At 51.2% G+C, this 26,151-nt stretch overlaps 1 protein-coding gene across 2 annotated transcripts; it reads left to right on the forward strand.

Moving 5' to 3' along the window:
* The first annotated feature begins 1,981 nt into the window (after positions 1-1,981).
* Positions 1,982-24,549, forward strand: nudt4a (nudix (nucleoside diphosphate linked moiety X)-type motif 4a). Of its 2 annotated transcripts, none has more exons than XM_056282024.1 (5): positions 1,982-2,401; positions 18,323-18,433; positions 19,909-20,013; positions 20,284-20,371; positions 23,544-24,549. In XM_056282024.1, exons 1-5 carry the CDS (start codon positions 2,303-2,305, stop codon positions 23,765-23,767), a joined length of 627 nt encoding a protein of 208 aa, XP_056137999.1. In that variant the 5' UTR covers positions 1,982-2,302; the 3' UTR covers positions 23,768-24,549. The 2 variants fall into 2 exon arrangements, with proteins under 2 accessions (XP_056137999.1, XP_056138000.1); XM_056282025.1 differs by having other exon boundaries at positions 19,969-20,013.
* Positions 24,550-26,151: the final 1,602 nt, after the last annotated feature.

The raw sequence follows: 26,151 nt of genomic DNA on the forward strand, positions 1-26,151 counted from the left end.
TTTGGATGCCACACGTATCAATAACTTGATGAGTGTTCTCCAATTCAGATTTAATGAGTCTGAGAACGTGCCTGGCTCTCTGAACTCTATACAAAGGCTTTGAGGAAACCTTCGTGTCTTATATAACAATGTCGGCTCTAATCAAGCTGAGAAGTGTTGCTCGTTTTGATGTGCGTAAATCAGAAAAGCAGCTTCCTTACAGAATTATTTTTACGTATGGCATCATTGCCTTTGTTCATTTAATTTATTTTTAAACTTCCCCTTTGGTGGGTAGGGCATTGCCCTTGCCCTTGGCTGGATCAAATATCCACTATGAGTCAGAGTACGTCCTTGGATCACATCCAGGGACGTTCTGAATCCAGCTGAAAATAAAGGTTGATCCGCACATCTTTATCAGGGACCATTTAAGGAAGACACAACCAACACCTGACAGACGTTTGGAAAACATCACATTTTCTGAACACCTCAAAACGTTTTCGCCGCTGAATGCGCCCGGGACAGTTGACAAAGCGCTTCCGCCTCTAAACACTAGAGGGCAGCGCCGCACTTTGCAAATCTGAGGTCGCGACGTTGCTAAGTCTACGTACAGGACGCAGCGCGCGAGCGGGCCGTCAGTCAGTCCGCTGTAGCTGTCACTCACTTTCTTTTACGGAGTCCTAATTTCTAGGCGTTAATAGCAAATCAGCATTGTCCTGCATCACTGAAATATGCATATTTACACATATGAAAGGGTCTTTTGAGCAAGGCAGCAGCTCGGCGGTACGGAGTGAGAGTTCCTGAGAATCATGACACGCGCGCTTAAAGGAGGGGCCACGTTACGTGGAGAGGGTAAGGACGCAGCAGCTCCAGTCACGCTTCTTCTGGAACGAGGCGCTTCTTCTGGAAGAAGCGCCTCGTTCATCATGAACGTCAACTCGGTTTGGTTTTGGGTTTTGTAACGTAGCTGAAACGAGACTGATAAGCAGCTGAGGTCAGACGCACCCCGTTTACACCCGGCTTTAAAATGCGTCTTTTGCGATCGGATCACAGGTGGACGGCGCCAAATACAAGCGTGAACCACCACCAAAACGTCTCGTGAACCGGTCACTCAAACCGCTTGCCGAGGTGGTCTGGGACGCATTTGACCACATAGCTCATGTGGTGTAAACGTCCTGTAATGCGTCCTGATGCGTCCCCGACAAGGCCCAACAGGACAATACGTCATCAACGCAGGATGTGGTGGTGGTTTTGGTAACTGCGCGCCAACTTTTGAAAAAATGGAGAGAAAGAGAGAGCGAGAGAGCGAGAGAGGGAGAGAGAGAGAGAGAGAGGGAGAGAGGGAGAGAGCGAGAGCGAGAGCGAGAGAGAGCGAGAAAGGGGGGGAGGCAGAGAGAGAGACAGAGGGGGAGAGAGAGGGGGGGAGAGAGAGACAGAGAGAGAGCGAGAGAGAGGGAGAGAGGGAGAGAGAGGGGGGGGACACAGAGAGAGGGGGGGGAGACACAGAGAGAGAGGGAGAGAGAGAGGGAGAGAGAGGGGGGCACAGAGAGAGGGGGGGAGACACAGAGAGAGAGGGAGAGAGAGAGAGAGAGGGGGAGAGAGAGGGAGAGAGGGAGTGTACGTGGTTGGAGGAGGACAAGTGAGACGAGATGCCCGACCTCCATCTGGGCGGAAGAATCAGTCCGTACATGTATGTTAGTGCTGAAGCGCCTTCAAACATCGGCCGTTGTTTTCACCGCTAGTCGGCAAATCTGGCGCTTGACTGAGGCCCTTTGACCTTGTAGCGGAAGTGACGTAACAGTAACGAAATCTTCTTCGGAGTACCGAAATCGGATCACAAGTGGTCAGCAGGACGCATTTGGAGACGCATGGTAGACACGGGTGTAAACGGCGACGTGTCTCGCTGTCCACGTGTGATCCGATCGCCCGGAGCGCATTTTAAAGCCCGGTGTGAACGGGGCGACGGTGGCTGCACAGAGCGAGCTCGCCGACCGCAGATGTGACTTGTCAGTGATTGGCTGACAGCGGCGCGGAGCCGTCATGGTGTTCAGTTTATACAAGCAGCGCTACTCCGCAGCGCCGCAGCCGCAGCGCTACTCCGCCGCCGCCGCCGCCGCAGCGCTACTCCGCAGCCTCCGCAGCGGAATGAATAAAGTGCGCGTTTTTTCCACCCGGCTTATGTAAAGACGGTGCGTCGAGGGTCCTTTATTTATGTATTTCTGTGGCCGCTCGACCCGCTAAAGGGACTCGGTCCGGTTGGATCCTGATTTCGACCCCCCCCCCTCCGCATTTTGACGTTTTCCAGGGTTTAGAAGATTTGGACTTTATGATGAAGTTTAAACCCAACCAGACCAGGACGTATGACGGGGAGGGCTTCAAGAGGCGAGCGGCGTGTTTGTGCTTCAGGAACGAGAAGGAGGACGAGGTGAGTGGGAGCCGAGTGGGAGCCGAGTGGGGGCCGAGTGGGAGCCGAGGGCGGACATTGCAGTCACGTCTCCTCACGGTGTGTATGTGAAGACCTGCACCGCTGGGACGTGAGTTAACACCCACACGGCCGCGGCCGGCAACCGGCCTGCAGCGCAGCCGCTGCTGGACTTGTGGAGCCAAGGCGGAGAAGTGAGGTTGTATCGAAACCGCCTCCTGCGAAAGAACGAACCAGAACCGTTACCCGACCGGAGCGAACTGTTTCTGTTCTTCACCGCCGGTGTTTCATGACAGAGCGGGGGGGGGGGTTGTGTGTGTACTTATTTTTGTGAATTTGTAAGGACCAATTTAAATGTTCAACTATAAGATTGGGGACATTTTGACCAGTCCTTGTTTCTTCATGTGTCTGTTCTAGGGTCAGGGGTAAGGATTAGGTTACGTTTTCAGGGTAAGGCTTAAGGTTAGGCGTGTATGTAGTGCTGATGGTTAACTCTTACTCACAACATACATTGCATTGTATAGATTTTGCCCAGTTTGTGACTAGTGTTGTCAGTGAGGGTCCTCACCAGTTTAGAAAGTCGCGTGCGTGCGTGCGTGTCAGGGGCGATGTACTCCTGTCGTAGTCCCATGGGCCCTTTCTGCTCCCGACAGCCACGTGGCCAACCACCCCAACAACCCGATCTACCTCCGCACACGCAGACGCTGCTGAGCCACGCCTCGCCACGACAAGCATACGACACATGAATTCATTTCATTTATACTTCATCACATCTTTCAAATAATACAACCATCTGTCTTCAACACGCCACACTTCAAAATGTCAACGCAGCGACACACTGTCAGCAACACATTTCTGCAAACGCGAGCAGCCGTACAACAGACCAGAGCAGACGCACTGCAAGCTGCATGCAGTCTAGAGCATATTGTAGCGAACTCGGGGGGCAACCACGGGAACTGCCGCGGCGCGAGCCCGTATCGCCCGCACCGCGGGAGACATCGCTGACCGCTCGACTAAAGGGATTAGCGTTTTTGCTTGCGGAGTGGGAGACACGGGTTCGCGTCCCGGCTGTGGCGACGGTCTTCCGGACTACCCTCCGAATTCGCTACATTATGAATGCCATAACGACAAACATTTCACCGCAATGAAACACCAACTTGCCAGCAGAAGTGTCCATGCCTGGTTCTCTTGGCAGCAGAAGTGTCCATGCCTGGTTCTCTTGGCAGCAGAAGTGTCCGTGCCTGGTTCTCTTGGCAGCAGAAGTGTCCGTGCCTGGTTCTCTTGGCAGCAGAAGTGTCCCTGCCTGGTTCTCTTGGCAGCAGAAGTGTCCATGGCTGGTTCTCTTGGCAGCAGAAGTGTCCATGCCTGGTTCTCTTGGCAGCAGAAGTGTCCATGGCTGGTTCTCTTGGCAGCAGAAGTGTCCGTGCCTGGTTCTCTTGGCAGCAGAAGTGCCCGTGCCTGGTTCTCTTGGCAGCAGAAGTGCCCATGCCTGGTTCTCTTGGCAGCAGAAGTGTCCGTGCCTGGTTCTCTTGGCAGCAGAAGTGTCCGTGCCTGGTTCTCTTGGCAGCAGAAGTGCCCGTGCCTGGTTCTCTTGGCAGCAGAAGTGTCCCTGCCTGGTTCTCTTGGCAGCAGAAGTGTCCATGGCTGGTTCTCTTGGCAGCAGAAGTGTCCATGCCTGGTTCTCTTGGCAGCAGAAGTGTCCATGCCTGGTTCTCTTGCCAGCAGAAGTGCCCGTGCCTGGTTCTCTTGCCAGCAGAAGTGTCCATGCCTGGTTCTCTTGGCAGCAGAAGTGTCCGTGCCTGGTTCTCTTGGCAGCAGAAGTGTCCCTGCCTGGTTCTCTTGGCAGCAGAAGTGTCCTTGCCTGGTTCTCTTGGCAGCAGAAGTGTCCGTGCCTGGTTCTCTTGGCAGCAGAAGTGCCCGTGCCTGGTTCTCTTGGCAGCAGAAGTGCCCATGCCTGGTTCTCTTGGCAGCAGAAGAGTGCATGCCTGGTTCTCTTGCCAGCAGAAGTGTCTGTGCGTGGTTCTCTTGCCAGCAGAAGTGTCCATGCCTGGTTCTCTTGCCAGCAGAAGTGTCCATGCCTGGTTCTCTTGCCAGCAGAAGTGTCCATGCCTGGTTCTCTTGCCAGCAGAAGTGTCCATGGCTGGTTCTCTTGCCAGCAGAAGTGTCCATGCGTGGTTCTCTTGGCAGCAGAAGTGTCCATGCCTGGTTCTCTTGCCAGCAGAAGTGTCCATGCCTGGTTCTCTTGCCAGCAGAAGTGCCCGTGCCTGGTTCTCTTGCCAGCAGAAGTGTCCATGCGTGGTTCTCTTGGCAGCAGAAGTGTCCATGCCTGGTTTTCTTGGCAGCAGAAGTGTCCATGCCTGGTTCTCTTGCCAGCAGAAGTGTCCATGGCTGGTTCTCTTGCCAGCAGAAGTGTCCATGCCTGGTTCTCTTGCCAGCAGAAGTGTCCATGCGTGGTTCTCTTGCCAGCAGAAGTGTCCATGCGTGGTTCTCTTGGCAGCAGAAGTGTCCATGCGTGGTTCTCTTGGCAGCAGAAGTGTCCATGCCTGGTTCTCTTGCCAGCAGAAGTGTCCATGCCTGGTTCTCTTGCCAGCAGAAGTGTCCATGCCTGGTTCTCTTGCCAGCAGAAGTGTCCATGCCTGGTTCTCTTGCCAGCAGAAGTGTCCATGGCTGGTTCTCTTGCCAGCAGAAGTGTCCATGCGTGGTTCTCTTGGCAGCAGAAGTGTCCATGCCTGGTTCTCTTGCCAGCAGAAGTGTCCATGCCTGGTTCTCTTGCCAGCAGAAGTGCCCGTGCCTGGTTCTCTTGCCAGCAGAAGTGTCCATGCGTGGTTCTCTTGGCAGCAGAAGTGTCCATGCCTGGTTTTCTTGGCAGCAGAAGTGTCCATGCCTGGTTCTCTTGCCAGCAGAAGTGTCCATGGCTGGTTCTCTTGCCAGCAGAAGTGTCCATGCGTGGTTCTCTTGGCAGCAGAAGTGTCCATGCCTGGTTCTCTTGCCAGCAGAAGTGTCCATGCGTGGTTCTCTTGGCAGCAGAAGTGTCCATGGCTGGTTCTCTTGCCAGCAGAAGTGCCCGTGCCTGGTTCTCTTGGCAGCAGAAGTGTCCATGGCTGGTTCTCTTGGCAGCAGAAGAGACCATGCCTGGTTCTCTTGCCAGCAGAAGTGTCCATGCGTGGTTCTCTTGGCAGCAGAAGAGACCATGCCTGGTTCTCTTGCCAGCAGAAGTGTCCATGCCTGGTTCTCTTGGCAGCAGAAGAGACCATGCCTGGTTCTCTTGCCAGCAGAAGTGTCCATGCCTGGTTCTCTTGGCAGCAGAAGAGACCATGCCTGGTTCTCTTGCCAGCAGAAGTGTCCATGCGTGGTTCTCTTGGCAGCAGAAGTGTCCATGGCTGGTTCTCTTGCCAGCAGAAGTGCCCGTGCCTGGTTCTCTTGCCAGCAGAATCTCTGATGAGATTTGTCGTCGCTTTGGGCCGTTTTGAAAAGTCCCCAGTAACTTTGGTATTTTTAAGTAACTCCTGGTCTCGCTTTACTTTCTCTTTTTGGACCTTTCACTTTTGATCACTCCTCTCCATCCATCCATTATCCAAACCGCTTATCCTTCTCTCTCATGTCTCCGAAATTCCGCTGTGGTTGTTTTTTTTCCCCTTTTTCTTTTTTTTCTTCTTTTTTTTATGAAGAGGTCGTGAGGGTTCATAACGTTGCAACACTGACACCAGCTTGACCGGTGTCAACAAACACCGTCGGCAACAAACTGGCCAATCAGTACGCACGATTTATGACATTAACCCTCCTCTAAAAGAATAATTATTACTATTACTATTATTATTTTATCTGACTAAATATTATATCATCTGTCTAAAATGGAAGGAATCCGTCTGTCCTTCGATTTTCTCGACAACAGTTCATCCGATCCGCTTCACACTTTCTGGCTGTGTTGCTGCGGCCCCGAGGAAGTGCGGTGTCGACTGTGAAGCTGTTTGGATGAGCGGTTCTCAAGAAGATCACATACATACTGTAACGTGCATGGATAAGAAGACACGCTGGCCGCTGGGTGGCTCGCGGGTCTGACCCTTTAGTCGAGCGGTCAGCGATGCCTCCTGCGGTGCGGGCGATACGGGTTCGCTTCCCGGCCGCGGCACTTCCTGTGGTTGCGTTGTCCCCCGAATTCGCTACAATACATACATACATACATCCATACTGGGGGGGGGGGCAAGTCCGGGAACTGCCTCAGCCGGGACGCGAACGTGAGTCTCCCGCACACGGGCGACTAGTACGTTAACCAGTCGGCTAAAGGGTCCGACCCGTTAGCCGCGGGCTAGCCAGTCTACGTATCCGTGCATGATACATATGCATACAGACGAGACATTTTGCAGTGGCGATCGGACGAACAGCGCCAGCCTGCCGTTGCAACCCATATTGTGGTCGGAGATGGGATTACACCCGGACGGGAACTGCACTAGTATTGATAGACATCCATAGACCCTTTGCAATTCAGGGCCCCTGGGCTCCAACCCAGGAAAGCCTGTACATTAAATCGCCACTGGGGTGTGTGTGTGTGTGTGTGTGTGTGTGTGTTTGGCGGGGTATTCAAATTCTTTAGTAAGGCAGCAATAGTGAACATCAGCTTTGTTTTAATGGAGACATCAACAGCCAAATGTTTGACCTATAAAGTGGTATGAGCCTTTAACATTTGGCACCCACTGCCTGCCCACTACCACTGCCCAACCTGAGACTGCAGTTGCCCTATCTGCAGGTGTTTGTTATGGCCAGGACATAATCTTGCTGTGTAGTATATAAGAGAACAGTCCTAGAAAATCTCCTTTCTCCACATAATTCATAAAAACACTCTGATGTGGCATTGCTACCGCTGTTGCTTGACTATGGTCAGAAGTGGAGTACCCTGAGATGATCCGAGTATATTTCATATACTATTCATCTTGCTTAAAACTAAGGGATTGCTTGAATGTGTTTTACACTCACCACAGATTGCATTTTATAGATTTTGCCTGGCTTGTGATTTGCAAATATTACTGCTCCACTCCCTCACATGATAAGTACTGCACCCCAACCTAAAAATACTAGCTGTCTGTGTGAAGTCTTGTGTCTCTGCAGTGTCTTTTCTGAGCTGGTGTTGGCTTACTGGCCTGAGGCCTCAGCTGTCGTGATTATTGTACAGGGCCGTAACCATTGAATGGTCAAAACACAGGTTAATGTGATCACTCAAGCACCACCAAAGACCTGAGATTTCTGGACTTTCCTGAACATCCCCCGGAAACAAACACTTGCTCGCCTGTGCACCTTTTATCCCTGAGCTAGAAATAGGTAGAATGGGGCTTTTCTACACTTCATATGGAGTCATTACATATCCCGTTAGACCGTTCGATTCGTACGAAACTGCAGTTAGCACAGCTTGGCTTAGGCTCAGAGTTGTGAGGTTCAAATTTCATTGAAAGTAGTGGTTAAACTTTTCAAATAGTCTGTGTTCTGCATGCTAGCTTGCAGAAGGGTTTGGCTTATTAAGCGCTAAATACATCCTGAACACCTTTCAGGTAACAGTGGTTATACCCGGGCTGCTGTTTCAGATTAGGCAGGGCAGATCTGGCACGGTATAGACACACACTACGAGGTATAGACACACACACTACAAGGTGTAGACACACACTACGAGGTATAGACACACACTCTACAAGGTATAGACACACACTACGAGGTATAGACACACACTATGAGGTATAGACACACACACTACAAGGTATAGACACACACTACGAGGTATAGACACACACTATGAGGTATAGACACACACTATGAGGTATAGACACACACTACGAGGTATAGACACACACACTACAAGGTATAGACACACACTACAAAGTATAGACACACACTACGAGGTATAGACACACACTACAAAGTATAGACACACACTACAAGGTATAGACACACACTACGAGGTATAGACACACACACTACGAGGGATAGACACACACACTACAAGGTATAGACACACACTACAAGGTATAGACACACACTACAAAGTATAGACACACACTACAAAGTATAGACACACACTACAAGGTATAGACACACACTACAAAGTATAGACACACACTACAAGGTATAGACACACACTACGAGGTATAGACACACACACTACAAGGTATAGACACACACTACAAAGTATAGACACACACTACGAGGTATAGACACACACACTACGAGGGATAGACACACACACTACAAGGTATAGACACACACTACAAGGTATAGACACACACCACGAGGTATAGACACACACTACAAAGTATAGACACACACTATGAGGTATAGACACACACTACAAAGTATAGACACACACTACGAGGTATAGACACACACACTACAAAGTATAGACACACACTACGAGGTATAGACACACACACTACGAGGTATAGACACACACACTACGAGGTGTAGACACACACACTACGAGGTGTAGACACACACTACGAGGTATAGACACACACACTACGAGGTGTAGACACACACACTACGAGGTGTAGACACACACACTACGAGGTGTAGACACACACACTACGAGGTATAGACACACACACTACGAGGTGTAGACACACACACTACGAGGTGTAGACACACACTACGAGGTATAGACACACACACTACGAGGTATAGACACACACACTACGAGGTATAGACACACACTACGAGGTATAGACACACACACTACGAGGTGTAGACACACACACTACGAGGTATAGACACACACACTACGAGGTGTAGACACACACTACGAGGTATAGACACACACACTACGAGGTATAGACACACACTACGAGGTATAGACACACACTACGAGGTATAGACACACACACTACGAGGTGTAGACACACACACTACGAGGTATAGACACACACACTACGAGGTGTAGACACACACACTACGAGGTATAGACACACACACTACGAGGTATAGACACACACACTACGAGGTATAGACACACACTACGAGGTATAGACACACACACTATGAGGTATAGACACACACACTACGAGGTATAGACACACACACTATGAGGTATAGACACACACTACGAGGTATAGACACACACTATGAGGTATAGACACACACACTACGGGGTGTAGACACACACTACGAGGTATAGACACACACACTACGAGGTGTAGACACACACTACGAGGTATAGACACACACACTACGAGGTATAGACACACACACTACGAGGTATAGACACACACACTACGAGGTATAGACACACACACTATGAGGTATAGACACACACACTACGAGGTATAGACACACACTACGAGGTGTAGACACACACACTACGAGGTATAGACACACACTATGAGGTATAGACACACACACTACGAGGTATAGACACACACACTACGAGGTATAGACACACACACTACGAGGTGTAGACACACACACTACGAGGTATAGACACACACACTACGAGGTATAGACACACACACTACGAGGTATAGACACACACACTACGAGGTGTAGACACACACACTACGAGGTGTAGACACACACACTACGAGGTATAGACACACACACTACGAGGTGTAGACACACACTACGGGGTATAGACACACACACTACGAGGCCCGTTGGTCGTTTGAATGGGCAGATAAAGAATGTGTGCGGTGCCGAGAGACTTGGTGTGGTGGTTCTGAGGCGAGTGCACCTCAGAGGACTTGAAGTACAGACAGAGCTTGATTGTGGTGCCATTTAAATGTGATTTTAACATGGAATGTAAATGATAGCAGAGGAGGTGTCTTACATCATAAGGTCTCTTCTGCCCAGTGACGGAGCTCCTTTCAGTCCCACATGTGATAGGAGGGGTGGGGGTGGGGGGTGGATGAGGGGTAAGTGTTACACCCTGTGCTAAACACCAAGTGACCTGTCAGCTGCAATTTATAGAAAGGAGTTACAGGCACTAGCTGTCCCCTGAGAGATTTGCTTTCCTCCTCCTGCTCCTGCTCCTCCTCCTGCTCCTGCTCCTGCTCCTGCTCCTCCTCCTGCTCCTGCTCCTCCTCCTCCTCCTGCTCCTGCTCCTCCTCCTGCTCCTGCTCCTCCTCCTGCTCCTCCTCCTGCTCCTGCTCCTCCTCCTCCTCCTGCTCCTCCTCCTCCTCCTGCTCCTCCTCCTCTCCCCACTGCACACCGTCATGGTCTCCTTTCTACCCATCCGTCAGTACCGGTCACTCTGCTGTCCCGCCAGCGGCAGGGTGCTCACGTTCCCTGGAGCCTCCTTGACGACCGTGTGCCTAACGAAGTGCGTTGAGCCCATGGGACCTGCTTTGCAACCCTGGGCCTCCATTCTTCAGGCTTTTGTCTTCCACGTTACAGTTCACACATACTGTTTGTTGGCGATTTAGCTACGCCGCGGTTGCTTGCTCAAAATGCCAGTTGATGCTGGAGGGGGGGCCAGGTGGACAGGACCAGGACTGTACACAAACGCTAGACAGGATGAGGACGTTTCCATTCAGAAAGGGCTAAACAGACCCTTTAAATCCTCCCCCTTCCCCCTCACGACTGACCAGGGCAAGAAACCGCTTGGTGAACTGGCAGACGGGGGCGCTCTCTGTGGTCGAGGCCTTGCAGGCAAACAATAACATAGTGGCAGCACTGAGAGACGCGTTTGAACAAGACTTTCCACTTTTTATGTTTTTAGCCCAGCGAACGAGCAGATAACATGTTGTTTTCAGCATATTATGATTTAACTTTTGCAAAGTAGGATGTGTTTGAAGACCGCACAGAAACTCCTCTGTCTCCAGTTCAGCCTCAGGGAATTGTTTTTCCAGCTTGTAATAATTAGCAAATAAAGAATACCAATAGGGTCTATTGTAGCTTTTGACGTCATCAGACCAAATGTCATCACATTTATAATCCTTTGTAGGTGCAAGAAAAATCCGGTATTTTGACATATGAGCTGAAACACTGTTTTTTTCTTCTACTATATTTCACCGTTTATTCAGCACCAGCACCTGGGATAGTGCGGTTTGGCGTGGCGTCTGATGTCAGTATTGGTGTTGGTGCAGCTCGACTAACTGTGTTGTTGTTTTGTGATAAATGTTCATCTGAGAGGTCGAGTCCTTCGTCATGAAGCTCACATGGACACTTTCAGTCTGGCCACTCAAAGCTCCAGTCTGACAAGGCCTCCCGCTGACCCGGGTCACTGGCCCTGCTCTGCTAAGCTGACCCGGGTCACTGGCCCTGCTCTGCTAAGCTGACCCGGGTCACTGGCCCTGCTCTGCTAAGCTGACCCGGGTCACTGGCCCTGCTCTGCTAAGCTGACCCGGGTCACTGGCCCTGCTCTGCTAAGCTGACCCGGGTCACTGGCCCTGCTCTGCTAAGCTGTTTTGGTTTTCATGCAGAAAGGCAACTGCTGATCCAGAGCTTTCTCTAAAGCCAGCCTGTGTGTGTGTGTGTGTGCGTGTGTGTGTGTGTGTGTGTGTGTGTGTGTGTGTGTGTGTGTGTGTGTGTGTGTGTGTGTGTGTGAGGGCAGTGTGCAGACATTGTGGAACAGGGGATCAACAAACTCCACCCCAACCCTCATCTTTTGCGGCCAGAAGCGTGTCCCTCGCCACCAGGCGCCATCATTCATTCACAAGTGAGCAGCGTGGTGGAACAAAACCTTTGTGTCCCGCTCCTGCTGGTTTTTATTCCCGACTCGAGCTGCGACCGGTCCAAGGCTTTTGAACATGCTTATCAAATCGCAGTAAAATCATATCGAGTATAACTGATATCTTAAAATGTTCGATGTCGTCCCCGGTGGGCTCTTCAAGAGTACTGTGAGTAGAGTAGATGGCGGACAAGCAGCCTGCTGGTGTGTCTCATCCTGCTAACGGTCGGAGGGACCACAGAGGGCCGGGGGGACCACAGAGGGCCGGGGGGACCACAGAGGGCCGGGGGGACCACAGAGGGCCGGGGGGACCACGGAGGGCCGGCCGGGGGGACCACAGAGGGCCGGGGGGACCACAGAGGGCCGGGGGGACCACAGAGGGCCGGCTGGGGGGACCACAGAGGGCCGGGGGGACCACAGAGGGCCGGCCGGGGGGACCACAGAGGGCCGGAGGGACCACAGAGGGCCGGGGGGACCACGGAGGGCCGGGGGGACCACAGAGGGCCGGGGGGACCACAGAGGGCCGGGGGGACCACAGAGGGCCGGGGGGACCACAGAGGGCCGGGGGGACCACTGAGGGCCGGAGGGACCACAGAGGGCCGGGGGGACCACAGAGGGCCGGAGGGACCACAGAGGGCCGGGGGGACCACAGAGGGCCGGAGGGACCACTGAGGGCCGGAGGGACCACAGAGGGCCGGGGGGACCACAGAGGGCCGGGGGGACCACAGAGGGCCGGGGGGACCACAGAGGGCCGGGGGGACCACTGAGGGCCGGAGGGACCACAGAGGGCCGGGGGGACCACAGAGGGCCGGAGGGACCACAGAGGGCCGGGGGGACCACAGAGGGCCGGGGGGACCACAGAGGGCCGGAGGGACCACTGAGGGCCGGGGGGACCACAGAGGGCCGGGGGGACCACAGAGGGCCGGAGGGACCACAGAGGGCCGGAGGGACCACAGAGGGCCGGGGGGACCACAGAGGGCCGGCGGGATCACAGAGGGCCGGAGGGACCACAGAGGGCCGGGGGGACCACAGAGGGCCGGGGGGACCACAGAGGGCCGGAGGGACCACAGAGGGCCGGCCGGGGGGACCACAGAGGGCCGGCCGGGGGGACCACAGAGGGCCGGCCGGGGGGACCACAGAGGGCCGGCCGGGGGGACCACAGAGGGCCGGGGGGACCACAGAGGGCCGGGGGGACCACAGAGGACCGGGGGGACCACAGAGGGCCGGGGGGGACCACAGAAGGGCCGGAGGGACCACAGAAGGGCCGGAGGGACCACAGAAGGCCGGGGGGACCACAGAGGGCCGGGGGGACCACAGAGGACCGGGGGGACCACAGAGGGCCGGCCGGGGGGACCACAGAGGGCCGGCCGGGGGGACCACAGAGGAAAGGGGGGACCACAGAGGGCCGGAGGGACCACAGAGGGCCGGGGGGACCACAGAGGACCGGGGGGACCACAGAGGACCGGGCGGACCACAGAGGGCCGGGGGGACCACAGAGGGCCGGCCGGGGGGACCACAGAGGGCCGGCCGGAGGGACCACAGAGGGCCGGGGGGACCACAGAGGGCCGGGGGGACCACAGAGGGCCGGAGGGACCACAGAGGGCCGGGGGGACCACAGAGGGCCGGCTGGAGGGACCACAGAGGGCCGGAGGGACCACAGAGGGCCGGGGGGACCACAGAGGGCTGGGGGGACCACAGAGGGCCGGGGGGACCACAGAGGGCCGGCCAGGGGGACCACAGAGGGCCGGGGGGACCACAGAGGGCCGGGGGGACCACAGAGGGCCGGCCGGGGGGACCACAGAGGGCCGGCCGGAGGGACCACAGAGGGCCGGGGGGACCACAGAGGGCCGGGGGGACCACAGAGGGCCGGGGGGACCACAGAGGGCCGGCTGGAGGGACCACAGAGGGCCGGAGGGACCACAGAGGGCCGGGGGGACCACAGAGGGCCGGCCGGGGGGACCACAGAGGGCCGGCCAGGGGGACCACAGAGGGCCGGCCAGGGGGACCACAGAGGGCCGGCCAGGGGGACCACAGAGGGCCGGGCCTTGGCTCTCTGCCCTTCTCCACAGGTGTGTCACACCTGCAGGCATGTGAGGCCTTTCTTCCAGCGGTCCAGTGCAGTAAAGGGGAATTGCGTGGTTCCTTGAGATGTAATCATGTCGCCTGCTAGCTTGTCACGGTGAGTTGAGGTGACTCCATAACCCCGTCTAATTCTGAGTTTGTGGACAGCAGGGAAGTGCGTAAACAATACGCCCTCAGAATTCAGTGGCTTTTGAATCTGATAGGACCCACAGTTCTTCCTGAGGTTGTTTCTTCCCCCCACCAGGTTTCAGAATACACTGCAGCTGAAGGTCACAGCGCCACACGAAGTTTCAAACACGTCTCATTCACCGTCGTCATGCCTGACAAACCTGAGGGTCCACACTTCGTTGACTGTCTTTGACGTTGGTGGTGGTGAAGGAGACGCTGTATCATCGGCTCTCCTCCGTCATGTGCTGGTCTCAGCGGGGATTGCAGGCCCATAGCCACGTGAGAAGCCTCCACCGGGCCTCCACTGGGCCTCCACCTGGCCTCCACCTGGCTAGTTGTATGTTATGTTGAGTAAAGTCAGCAGCTCTTTAATTAACCCTTGATGACCAGAGACTCGTTACGGGTCAGTCCGACGCGGGAGGATGTTTGTCCGTGGTCGGGTTCAGGTGGTATTCACATGTAGCACAAATGTGGGTCACTGCGACGCCAAGCCGGGTTGAGGTCATGACGATAGCTCCGGAGGGGTGCGCCGCCCTTAAAGACCAGACTGGCTGAATGAGGTCAGTCAAACATAGTTGGAGGCTGCTGTGTGAAAGGCTTCGGGTTCGGTTGCTGATTTGTAATCTTCGGGGTTGGGCAGGCGGCAGGGCGGGGGATGTGGCGTCACAATGGCTCGATCATCTCAAACTGTCTTTTTTTTCAAACAATATTTCTGTTGGGCTTTTTCAATCACAACAAACATTACATGCAAATAAAAGGGTCAGCCTTGGCAGCAAACCCAGTGTACCGTCCAATGAATAGGCAAGTAAATAAAAACATGGTAATTAAAACCGGTGACTGTACAGTAACGACAATGTGCAGAAGTCCAGAAGATCACATGGTCTGCCACACGTGATCATCTTATTCCGACTGCCCCGCCCCCGCCCCAGACTTTGTTATTGGTCATCACCGATATTTTGATTTTAAAACTCCACGAAGCTCCCCCAGATATTTTCGAAAACTCCCCGCACTCCTCCAGTAATACGTGCTCGTTTTTCCAGAGCAACACATGAGGACAGATCCTTAATATGTTGATTCACCCTAGCTTGGCTGACATTTTCCCATCCTGTAGCTGTGGCTGTCCTGGCTTACCTTAGTCCCTCCTAAATACCCAGGATGCACAGCTTTGGCAAACAAGGGATTCTCCGTTGTCTTACCTGGCTAACCATGGGAGGAACCTCCCCCCAGAAAATGTTGCTGACCACATTACACTCCCAGAAGCAGTGAAAGAGGTTTTGTTTTTTGTTTTTTTGTTTTTCCCCCCCTTTTCTCCCCAACTGTACCCGGCCAATGACCCCACTCTTCCGAGCCGTCCCGGTCTCTGCTGCACCCCCTCTGCTGACCCGGGGAGGCTGCAGACTACCACATGCCTCCTCCCATACATGTGGAGTCACCAGCCGCTTCTTTTCACCTGACAGTGAGGAGTTTCACCAGGGGGACGTAGCGCGTGGGAGGATCACGCCATTCCCCCCAGTTCCCTCGCTCGACCAAGCCGGAGGTAACACGGGGATTCGAACCGGCATCCCCATGTTGGTAGGCAACGGGATAGACCGCCCCGCTACCTGGACGCCCCAGTGGAAGAGTTTTACTGTAGTGTCGCTGTATTTGAAGCACGTGTCTGTCTGGCACGATGCAGTTTTGTGAGGAGATTTTATTGATTTCATTGCTTTATTGTGTGAAGCACTTTGTGTTACATTTGTTTGTATGAAAAGTGCTATACAAATAAAATATGATTGATTGATTGATTGATGGTGTTATATGTGTTCTTAAAGTCCAGTTGGATCGTAGCAAGTTTTTGTGCTACCTTTGTGGGAAAATGACGGCGCGAACTCACGTTTGCGGCGGCCTCCCCCAGTTCCGACTATGCAGTGTCTTTATCCATGTCTACGTCTGAGTTTGTGTCATCGTGTGGAGAAGGATGTCTGTGATCGTCGATTTCGTTTGATGGGCAGGGAGAGCTGGCGTTGGATTGGCTGAGGGAGCCTGGTCTGCAGCGTCCGGTGGGCCCAGGGACCGCGGCCCCCGGCTGGAGCTGTGCCCGAAGAGCAAACACCGAGGGCAGTCTGACAGCATGTGGAAGTGGGGCAGGCTAGGCTAGGCTAGGCTAGGCTAGCTGCTCGCTCATCTTGGCTGGTGTTCGTTCTCTGGACAGTGACCTTATTGGACTATGTTGCACATTTACTGAATGGGCCGTGTTGCTGACTGTTTGTTTGTTTTGCTTTGTTCTCTCCGTTTTCTGCACGTTTTTGGTGGTTTTGTTTTCTTTTGGATGTGTTTTTTGTCTTTTGTGTTGCACTGCTGTGGGCTGGGACAAACGAAGTTTCGTCTGTTCTGTGTATGAAAGTACATGACTGAGGTGACAATACATTCTTCCTGATTCTGATTCTGGTTCTGAACTTGTGCCGTGTGTTAGCCGTTTGTGTGTGAGCCTTCAGGGGTACCTCAGACCATCCCTCTTCTGAGATGTCCTCCTGTAGATCTGTCTTCTGAAGACTCCGGGGACTTGACCTACGCAGGTTATATGGCAGCGATGCCTGTCCCCCACCAACAGCGTGTTTGTCTGTAATGCAGCACTGAGAGGGTGGCTGAGGAAGCCAGATGCACATAGTATTTTGCAGAAAGTTGTGTTTTTTGTTTTCCCCCCTAACTTCTTTGGCTCAGAAGAGTAAAGTAGCTGCCATCTCAGACTGTCTTGAAATGATCTTATTTTCTTCTCTGTGTGGTCGTCCTCTGATTTAAGCTAATCATTTGTTAAGTTAATGAACAATGATGATTTAACAAGTAATTCAGTGTCTGAGGTCACGTGGTGAGGTTTAGTGTGTCTTGCTGGACAATGAGTCATGACTGCAGAAATACAGTGTGGCCTTTGAGTGCAGCCTAATATTCTGCAGCAGCTCTCTGAAACAGACCGTGTCCCCGCCGCTTTGGGCCCGTCTGCCCACCTGTCACTCACTGCCTTGGGAGATATTTTAATGCGAACCGGCCATGTGTTTACAAAGTGCTGTGCAAATGAAATGACTCAACACAGCTGATTGGTTCAAGCCAACTGAGTGATTAAATCACTCCATCCAGTATCGATTACAGGCAGATAAAAGTGATAACTGGCCATTTGATGCATAGCTGCGAAATTCTCGCATTGATCATGCTGCCTTAAATACGTAGATGAAGTGAATGAATGGAAGTTGTGAAAGATGATTAGTACAGAGCATGCTTAATTAAAGGGGTAGTTTGGAATTTTGAAAAGCCTAACCTTATTTTATACTCACCGCTCATATATTAGGTAGATGGGTTTCATTTTCACAGTCGTCCATCCTTTTCTTCATATGGGATATGCAGCTTCAGCTTGTCATCTAGACTTAAAGGCAGCTAATGGGGGGGGGGGGTCCACAGTCCTCATTCAGTGCAAAAATGCACTCCATGGTTCAGCCAAAGCTAGCATGATGCTACAGCAGTCTATTATAGCAAGTTCGAGTGGTCATTAAGAAAAGACAATTTGTGGTTGTTTCCTACCATGCTACTTCCTGCAACACAGCCTACAAACGATTACCAGCAGGAGGCACAATAAAAACTACTGTGCATTTTCAAAATGACCGCTTCAATTAGCTGTGACATCCTGCTAAAGCAATGTTTTAGCTTTGACTGAACCGTTGAGTGTTTTGTTTTTGTTTTTTTTTGCACTGAACAAGGATTGTGGATTAAATTGCATTGAATTTCAGAGGGGAGGGCTGAAATGCATGTCCAGTATTAAGAAAGAGATGGATGACCTACTTAAGAACTACATGAGCGATGAACATAACATAGGGATGGACTTCAGAAATTCCAAACTACTCCTTTCATAGCCTCATGCTTATCTGCTGCCAAATAGGCAACCTAATGGTGAATTCCAGGATTGTGCGGTAGGGCTGCTATTGGAATGTCTTCGGCGCCCCTAAGATCAGGGTAGTTTCCTTCTCTGGCAACGGAGACCTAATGGAGTCCTGTCCCCCTGACAGGTGCTGCTGGTGAGCAGTAGTCGACATCCGGATCAGTGGATCGTGCCAGGAGGAGGAATGGAGCCGGAGGAAGAACCCTGTGGCGCCGCTGTCAGGGAAGTGTTTGAGGAGGTGAGCTCCTTCACAGATCTGGGACTGCACGCGAACAAAACGAACACGCATCACAACAGCAGCATGTCCATATCACGTGCAGCAGTGTTACCTTTGCATTTTGTGGAGGGCACTTATTCTAAGCAGCCAAATAAACCTTTCACTTTGCATGTCACAAACAAGAGCTGGAGCATCTTATCGGACAGACGGGTTATTACTAAACATGTGAAAGTAGTTGACCTGTTTCTTACTCACTGACCAGAGACATCTACACAAGTTATTGTGATTATCCTTAGGAAGAGAGGGCAGGTCATATTCACAGCCGTTACTCTTCTTGTTGAGCTCCACAGGTGTTGGCATGAGATGCTTCTGTGTGACAAGTTTCTGCTAGACAGAGAAAAGCAAGGGATCCAAACTTTTGGGGAATTATACTGCACCCGTTAACCGTTTTGAGGTTTGGTGAGGGGACCCTGGTGCCTTTCCAGAATGTTTAGACTGGAGTGCACTGGAAGTCCTGCTTGGATAGTAATGTGTTGACAGCTTTGACGTATGGTGGTGACATTTGAAGAGGGTTTTCAGTTACGGACATCCTATGTCTCCTGAAAGAGATGTATCCCGGACCACAGATGAGCTGCAAACAAGCAGGGATCATTGGTGGTTAATAACTCAAATGGTCCGGCTCGCTCACCCTGTTTGTTGTTCAACACATCTCCTCTAATAATCTGTGATTATCTTTAAATGTTGCACAAACGTATAGTTTGTTTCAGATCTTATCAGGCTTATAAGTGTCTTAGACTTCTGTTGCTTCTGGCTGCATCATATAGAAATGTCCCTGTGTTGTCAGAACTTCTTCCTAGTCTCCGAGCCGCCAAAGTGGGAAATCTTTCAAAAACCTAGAAGATATCGATTTATAGGTTGGAGCACGCTATATGAGCTGCATGGACAAAAGACGAGACTGGATTATAAATTGATTATATTTTGCTAAAGCAACATTAATTGGCCATCCCCCACTCATGCAAGCGGCTAACATGCAGGTATCCCTGATGATGGGCGCTACATGTGGTCTGAGACCTTGTCTCGGTACTTGTTCAGTCATCTTGCCATACAGACAACGTTTGCTCGGCTGTCACGTGAGCATGTGGAAAGGAGTGGGCCGCATGCACGAGAGAGGAGCGGGCCGGACGGAGAATGGACAGACATAAGGGCAGATCCATGCCTACTACCTGGTCACGCATTCCTCCAGAACTTGAGCAGTATCAAAATACCTCACAGTCGTTCTCATTCACACCTCAAAGCGGGGGAAAGTCTCGTGTTTGTGATCCCGGCTGAGGAGAGGACCCATTTAAAAAAAAAGAAGTTCAGAATCACTCATATTTCCCTACTGACTTTGGGATGATGTTATCTGTTTTCATGTAATCCCCAGAAAAGCTGACTTGATTGGTGAATGACGACAGTTTGAATTCTCAAATCATTTTCTTTGCTGGTCAGTTTAAGAGACGGGTCATTCAGATGCTTATCAGCTGTTTGGTTTTCTTGCTGCCTGCCTCTCTGCACAGGCCGGCGTGAAGGGCAAGCTTGGCAGACTGCTGGGGGTTTTTGAGGTGAGCCTTTCAAGATTTTTACTAAGTCCTCCAAATGATTTGAAATCGTACTCTACCATTGCTGTTAAGTCTACTGTCATGTTTGAGATGCTTTTAGTGTGAGCCCTCACATAGTCGCATACAACACACAAGCCTGTTAAAGACTCGGGTGCAACGCTCCTTCCCTGACTCGTACAAAACATGTCCCGTTGACCCTCTATTTGCATTTCAATACATGAGCAAAATGTGTTGTGTTAAAATACAGCTGTTTCTTCCTCTCTGTCTGTGCAGCACAACCAGGACAGAAAGCACAGGACATACGTCTACATCCTTATTGTGACGGAGACACTGGAGGACTGGGAGGATTCCATCAATATAGGTAGGATTTTGTACGGAAATCCCCAGTCTCTAATATGGGGTTAGATGTATTCAGATTGGCTGTGGATAGAAAACAAGCTTTTTGCAGTATCTGCTGATCATTTGACCCCAAATATACGTTTCCGTTACCCTGATGTTACAGACTTACTACATCCGTCAGTGTTGTGGTCTGTACCAAGAACTTCCTCCAACCAGTTGAGCTGATTGAAATTGTCAAACCCATATTTTTGCTGTTAGTGCGAGGGAAGCCTTTGCTTACACGCCGACAGTAGTTTGTATCTATGCATTTATGTTGAATTAATGTTGCTCCCGTCTAGTCTTTTTTTGGGGGGGGGATTCCCCCCCCCCTTTTCTCCCCAGTTGTACTTGGCCAGTTACCCTATTTTCCAGCCGTCCCGGTCGCTGCTCCACCCCCTCTGCTGATCCAGGGAGGGCTGCAGACTACCACATGTCTCCTCCCATACATGTGGAGTCAGCAGCCACTTCTTCTCACCTGACAGTGAGGAGTTTCACCAGGGGGACGTGGCACGTGGGAGGATCACGCTATTCCCCCCAGTTCCCCCTCCCCCTGAACAGGCACCCCGACCGACCAGAGGAGGCGCTAGTGCAGCGACCAGGACTCATACCCACATCCGGCTTCCCACCCGCAGACACGGCCAATTGTGTCTGTAGGGACGCCTGACCGAGCCAGAGGTAACACGGGGATTCGAACCAGTGATCCCCGTGTTGGTAGGCACCGGAATAGACCGCCACGCCACCCGGACGCCCCGCTCCCGTCTATTCAAGTATCAAGAGTTGCTAGTCAGGGTTTTCCTGCATTTGGTTTTGGAGATGTAAAGGTGTCAGGGAAGTGATGTTTACAGGGAGGTGAAACATGCTGTGCACAACGCAGCTCCACTGGGGGAACTGCAGGGCTCTGCCGCAGTGATATGTGAGGTGTGTTGATGTTGTTGTTGACTTTGTTGTAAATCAAAGTCAACAAGTGCTTGTAATTTACTTTTTTTTCTAAATTTTTTGTCTTTTGGTTGTGTTTTCAAATGTGTAATTTTGCAACTGTGTGATTTTGCAACTGTGCTGCCTGTCTTGGCCAGGTCTCCCTCGAAAAAGAGGTTTGTAATGTCAACGGGGTCCTCCTGCTTAAATGAAGGTTAAATAAATGAAATAAAAAAACCCGTTGAGCGGGAGTCATTTTAAGGTCATGGGTTCAAATGTCCTGCCTTATCATCTTTAAGAGTGCTCGCGAGGGTTTGGAGCACATTGCAAAGGAGTCATGAAGCAGTTTTCTCTTCTCCGTCAGCGTAGAGCAGGTTGGTGAACCGCTTCCTTTGCAACACACACTAGAAGCTGAGACCAGGCCCAGCCCCTCTGACCCACCGCCCTGAGGTGTGACGGCCGGGAGTCTCCGCAAACTTGTTTTCGGCCTCACAAAGCCGTCGGCCGAATCCCGTCGTTACACGGGGTGTCGCTCGCTCGCTGTCAGTCCTAAAACGCTGGCGGGGGTTTTTGTCCTTGCTGAATGAAGGTTTTCTGAAAGGGGAAACTTGCAGAGGTACACAAGAATCTACTAGGACTTACAGTCACTTTGTCGTATTAGCGCATCACCTTTTTTTTATCGAGGCAGTTGGTATGTCGTTCTTTGTTTGACTGAATCCAGAAACAACCACCCTAAGTTACTTTGAATGGGTCAAGTATTTTTGGTCTGAACTTTGACACGGGATGCAGTAATGTAATACTGGAGTTATTTGTAGTTGGTCTGGAAAATAGGTGCTCCTCATTGCGGCGCTGCCTTGGCCTATATAAATAGAGTCCGGCCTGTCGGCCTGTCGGCCTGTCGGCCTGTCACGCAGCGCGGTCGTGTTGGCCGTGCAGTTGTTTTCCAGTTATTACCAGTCACCGCAGCTCCTCCCATACTTGCCCCGCCTTGCTGTGTGGCGGGTCCTGACTTGGCAGGACGGGCTCGGCCTAGCAGACTTCATAGTGTCATTTCAAACAAACGTCTTGATGTCGTTTCCTTTACCCACCACTCTTTACCTTGCATAATTTGGTATTGACAGGGAGGGGACAGCTGACAGCCGGCAGGACAAAAGATCTTGATGGGGATGCTTTATCTGACAGGTTTGGTGACATGTCCTCATAATAAACACAAGTGGAGGAAGGTCAGACATGTCCACTTACACTTCCTGCTCCAAGCTGGGATGTGCGCCGTACAGAATGTTTGTTTATGCCTGAGCGTGTTGTGTAACTGTCAGTTTAGCGTTTCATGTTCATTTACTTCTTAAGCAATGCGACTTAAAGCTTATACATAGCCCTCTGCACCACATATGTGTAGGACTTGAGTAAACTGGATTAACCCTCAACTAACTGAAATGATAGGATGAAGTGTGAGGGAAGTCATAACCCCAACGTAAAATCACAGAAGACCTTTAACCCAATCTCAACATGTTATTCAAAATTCCTCAAAGAACTTTATGGCTTACTTTTAACCTACAAAATTATTATTGTTATTATTATTTTCACCCCAACTGTATCCGGTCAATTACCCCACCCTTCTGAGCCGTCCCGGTCTCTGCTGCTCCACCCCCTCTGCTGATCCGGGGAGGGCTGCAGACCACCACGTGCCTCCTCCCATACATGTGGAGTCACCAGCCGCTTCTTTTCACCTGACAGTCAGGAGTTTCACCAGGGGGACGTAGCGCGTGGGAGGATCACGCTATCCCCCCCAGTTCCCCCTCCCCCTGAACAGGTGCCCCGACCGACCAGAGGAGGCGCTAGTGCAGCGACCAGGACACATACCCACATCCAGCTTCCCACCCAGAGACACAGCCAATTGTGTCTGTAGGGACGGACATGGGGAGGTAACATGGGGATTCAAACCGGCAATCCCCCTGTTGGTAGGCAACGGAATAGACCGCTATGCCACCCGACGCCCACTTTTAAAGTACTAAATTATGTTAATTGAAACACTTGTGATGGATAAAAGCCATTAATTTCAGTAAAGATTTCCTGCAAGACTGTCGCTTAAAGGAAAGGTTAAAGCTCTGTGTCATGTCGAAGGGTCCTTGATTAAACTATTGAAATCCTATCTGCCCAAACTCGCACCAGATTAGAATATTAACTAAATGTCTAAATTGCATTGTAGATTTGTTTTATTTCTTTCTCTTATTCCCTCACAGGGAGGAAGCGGAAGTGGTTTAAGATCGATGAAGCTACAAGAGTGTTGCAGAGCCACAAGCCTGTCCATGCAGAGTACTTACATAGACTTGCATCTACCTGCAACCCCACCTGCAGTCCGGCCTATTGCCCCACTAATGGCAACACCCCTGTGTCTCCAATGATGGACAAAAATGCTTCTCACTATGTCTGCTCCACAAAGGGCTCAGATCTAGTCAACAGATAGGACAGTCATCAACAGCAGCTGCCATCAGCAAAACAACACCCACAGAAGGACTCCAGAATGGACCCAATTACTGAAAAAAGACTTTTGCATCATATACGCTATTTATGCAGCCTTTTTATATGTACAGTATGGACTTCTTTGATTTGAAGCCCTTTTCACATGGGTTTGAAGAGTGCCAAAATGTGTTGAAAATACATTTAGAGTTTTATATGCACATTTTTAACACATAATCACCACCGAATAGAGCTTGAATCTTGTTTCTGTAGAGCATTTTTCCAATTCAGAGCTTATGCAATTTAAAGGTCATGTTAGTCTTACATGTGAAACGATACTTGATTGGTAGTGCACACTGTTTGGGTGGTGTTCTTGACGTCAGCAGAGGGAAGTGTTGGCTCTGAAAGGAAGCCATCTCCCATGGTGACTCACTGCCAAATAATGTCCACCATCAACACTTTTCAGTGTAATGAAGATGTCTAATAACATAAACAGATATTTTGTTACAATTCAATTTTCTGAGTAAACTGTAATTACAGTGTAAATCTGTTTCTCTTTTCTTTTTTTTAATGCAAGTGTAAACAAAAATATGAAGTCTTTTTGTGAATGTAAAATCTGCTGAACCTGGGATCAGCCAGCCCGGGGCTAGAAATGTAATCTAAGCTACATTACCACAGCTCACTAATGGTAGCTAATGCAGTCTAACTAAGTCTTGTGACACATTTGGAAGACACAGATGTGGAGTGGTAATTTGTACCATTTACAAATGAGTGATGACAAAATTATAAATGGCATTCTATACCTTCTTTAATTGGCACCTTTCTTGCAGAGCAACCTGTAATGAAAATACAGGCTAGCAGACTAACCACCATCTTAAAATGACAGTTGAAGAGTTTTGCATGAAATATTCTAAACTTAAATATGTGAAGCGGCCAAAGAAAGAGAGTATTTAACCCTACGGTCCCAAGGACAGTATTATACAAATTAGCGAAGAATTTGCTACATATATTATCAACTCGTGTTGACTTGAGTGCAAATTCTATTTCTATTTTGTTAGTTCTATTTATGTTTAGCAGAAAGGCATTAAGGAGGCCTTGACCTGTTGAGCTTTAGCCTAATGATGCTGAAGTGCCTTTAAAACCATGATATTGTGTAAGTTGTGTTCAGTTCATGAACGCTCCAAATACAACACTGCAGCTAGAAGACGCTGTAGGCAGATCTCTCCTGTACACCCTGCCCCTCAGCCTCTGCTGTTATTACACCTCTACACCCCTCAGCCTCTGCTGTTATTACACCTGTACACCCTGCCCCTCAGCTGTTATTACACCTGCACACCCTGTCCCTCAGCCTCTGCTGTTGTTACACCTGTACACCCTGCCCCTCAGCCTCTCAGCTGTTATTACACCTGTACACCCTGCCCCTCAGCTGTTATTACACCTGCACACCCTGTCCCTCAGCCTCTGCTGTTGTTACACCTGTACACCCTGCCCCTCAGCCTCTCAGCTGTTATTACACCTGTACACCCTGCCCCTCAGCCTCTGCTGTTATTACACCTGTACACCCTGCCCCTCAGCCTCTGCTGTTGTTACACCTGTACACCCTGCCCCTCTGCTGTTATTACACCTGTACACACTGCCCCTCAGCCTCTGCTGTTATTACACCTGTACACCCTGCCCCTCAGCCTCTCAGCTGTTATTACACCTGTACACCCTGCCCCTCAGCCTCTGCTGTTATTACACCTGTACACCCTGCCCCTCAGCCTCTCAGCTGTTATTACACCTGTACACCCTGCCCCTCTGCTGTTATTACACCTGTACACCCTGCCCCTCAGCCTCTGCTGTTATTACACCTGTACACCCTGCCCCTCAGCCTCTCAGCTGTTATTACACCTGTACACCCTGCCCCTCAGCTGTTATTACACCTGTACACCCTGCCCCTCAGCTGTTATTACACCTGTACACCCTGCCCCTCAGCCTCTGCTGTTATTACACCTGTACACCCTGCCCCTCAGCTGTTATTACACCTGTACACCCTGCCCCTCAGCCTCTCAGCTGTTATTACACCTGTACACCCTGCCCCTCAGCCTCTGCTGTTATTACACCTGTACACCCTGCCCCTCAGCTGTTATTACACCTGTACACCCTGCCCCTCAGCCTCTGCTGTTGTTACACCTGTACACCCTACCCCTCAGCCTCTGCTGTTATTACACCTGTACACCCTGCCCCTCTGCTGTTATTACACCTGTACACCCTGCCCCTCTGCTGTTATTACACCTGTACACCCTGCCCCTCAGCCTCTCAGCTGTTATTACACCTGTACACCCTGCCCCTCTGCTGTTATTACACCTGTACACCCTGCCCCTCAGCCTCTGCTGTTATTACACCTCTACA

Source organism: Lampris incognitus, chromosome 6 (assembly GCF_029633865.1).
Source record: "Lampris incognitus isolate fLamInc1 chromosome 6, fLamInc1.hap2, whole genome shotgun sequence".
In the NCBI taxonomy this organism is placed as follows: domain Eukaryota; kingdom Metazoa; phylum Chordata; class Actinopteri; order Lampriformes; family Lampridae; genus Lampris; species Lampris incognitus.

Bases quoted from the DNA above. Each gene is read 5' to 3' on its own strand.
- nudt4a (XM_056282024.1), top strand. From the start codon at position 2,303: ATGATGAAGTTTAAACCCAACCAGACCAGGACGTATGACGGGGAGGGC. The intron at 20,014-20,283 runs GTGAGCCTTTCA...CTGTCTGTGCAG, and splicing joins GACTGCTGGGGGTTTTTGAG to CACAACCAGGACAGAAAGCA. The intron at 20,372-23,543 runs GTAGGATTTTGT...ATTCCCTCACAG, and splicing joins GGAGGATTCCATCAATATAG to GGAGGAAGCGGAAGTGGTTT.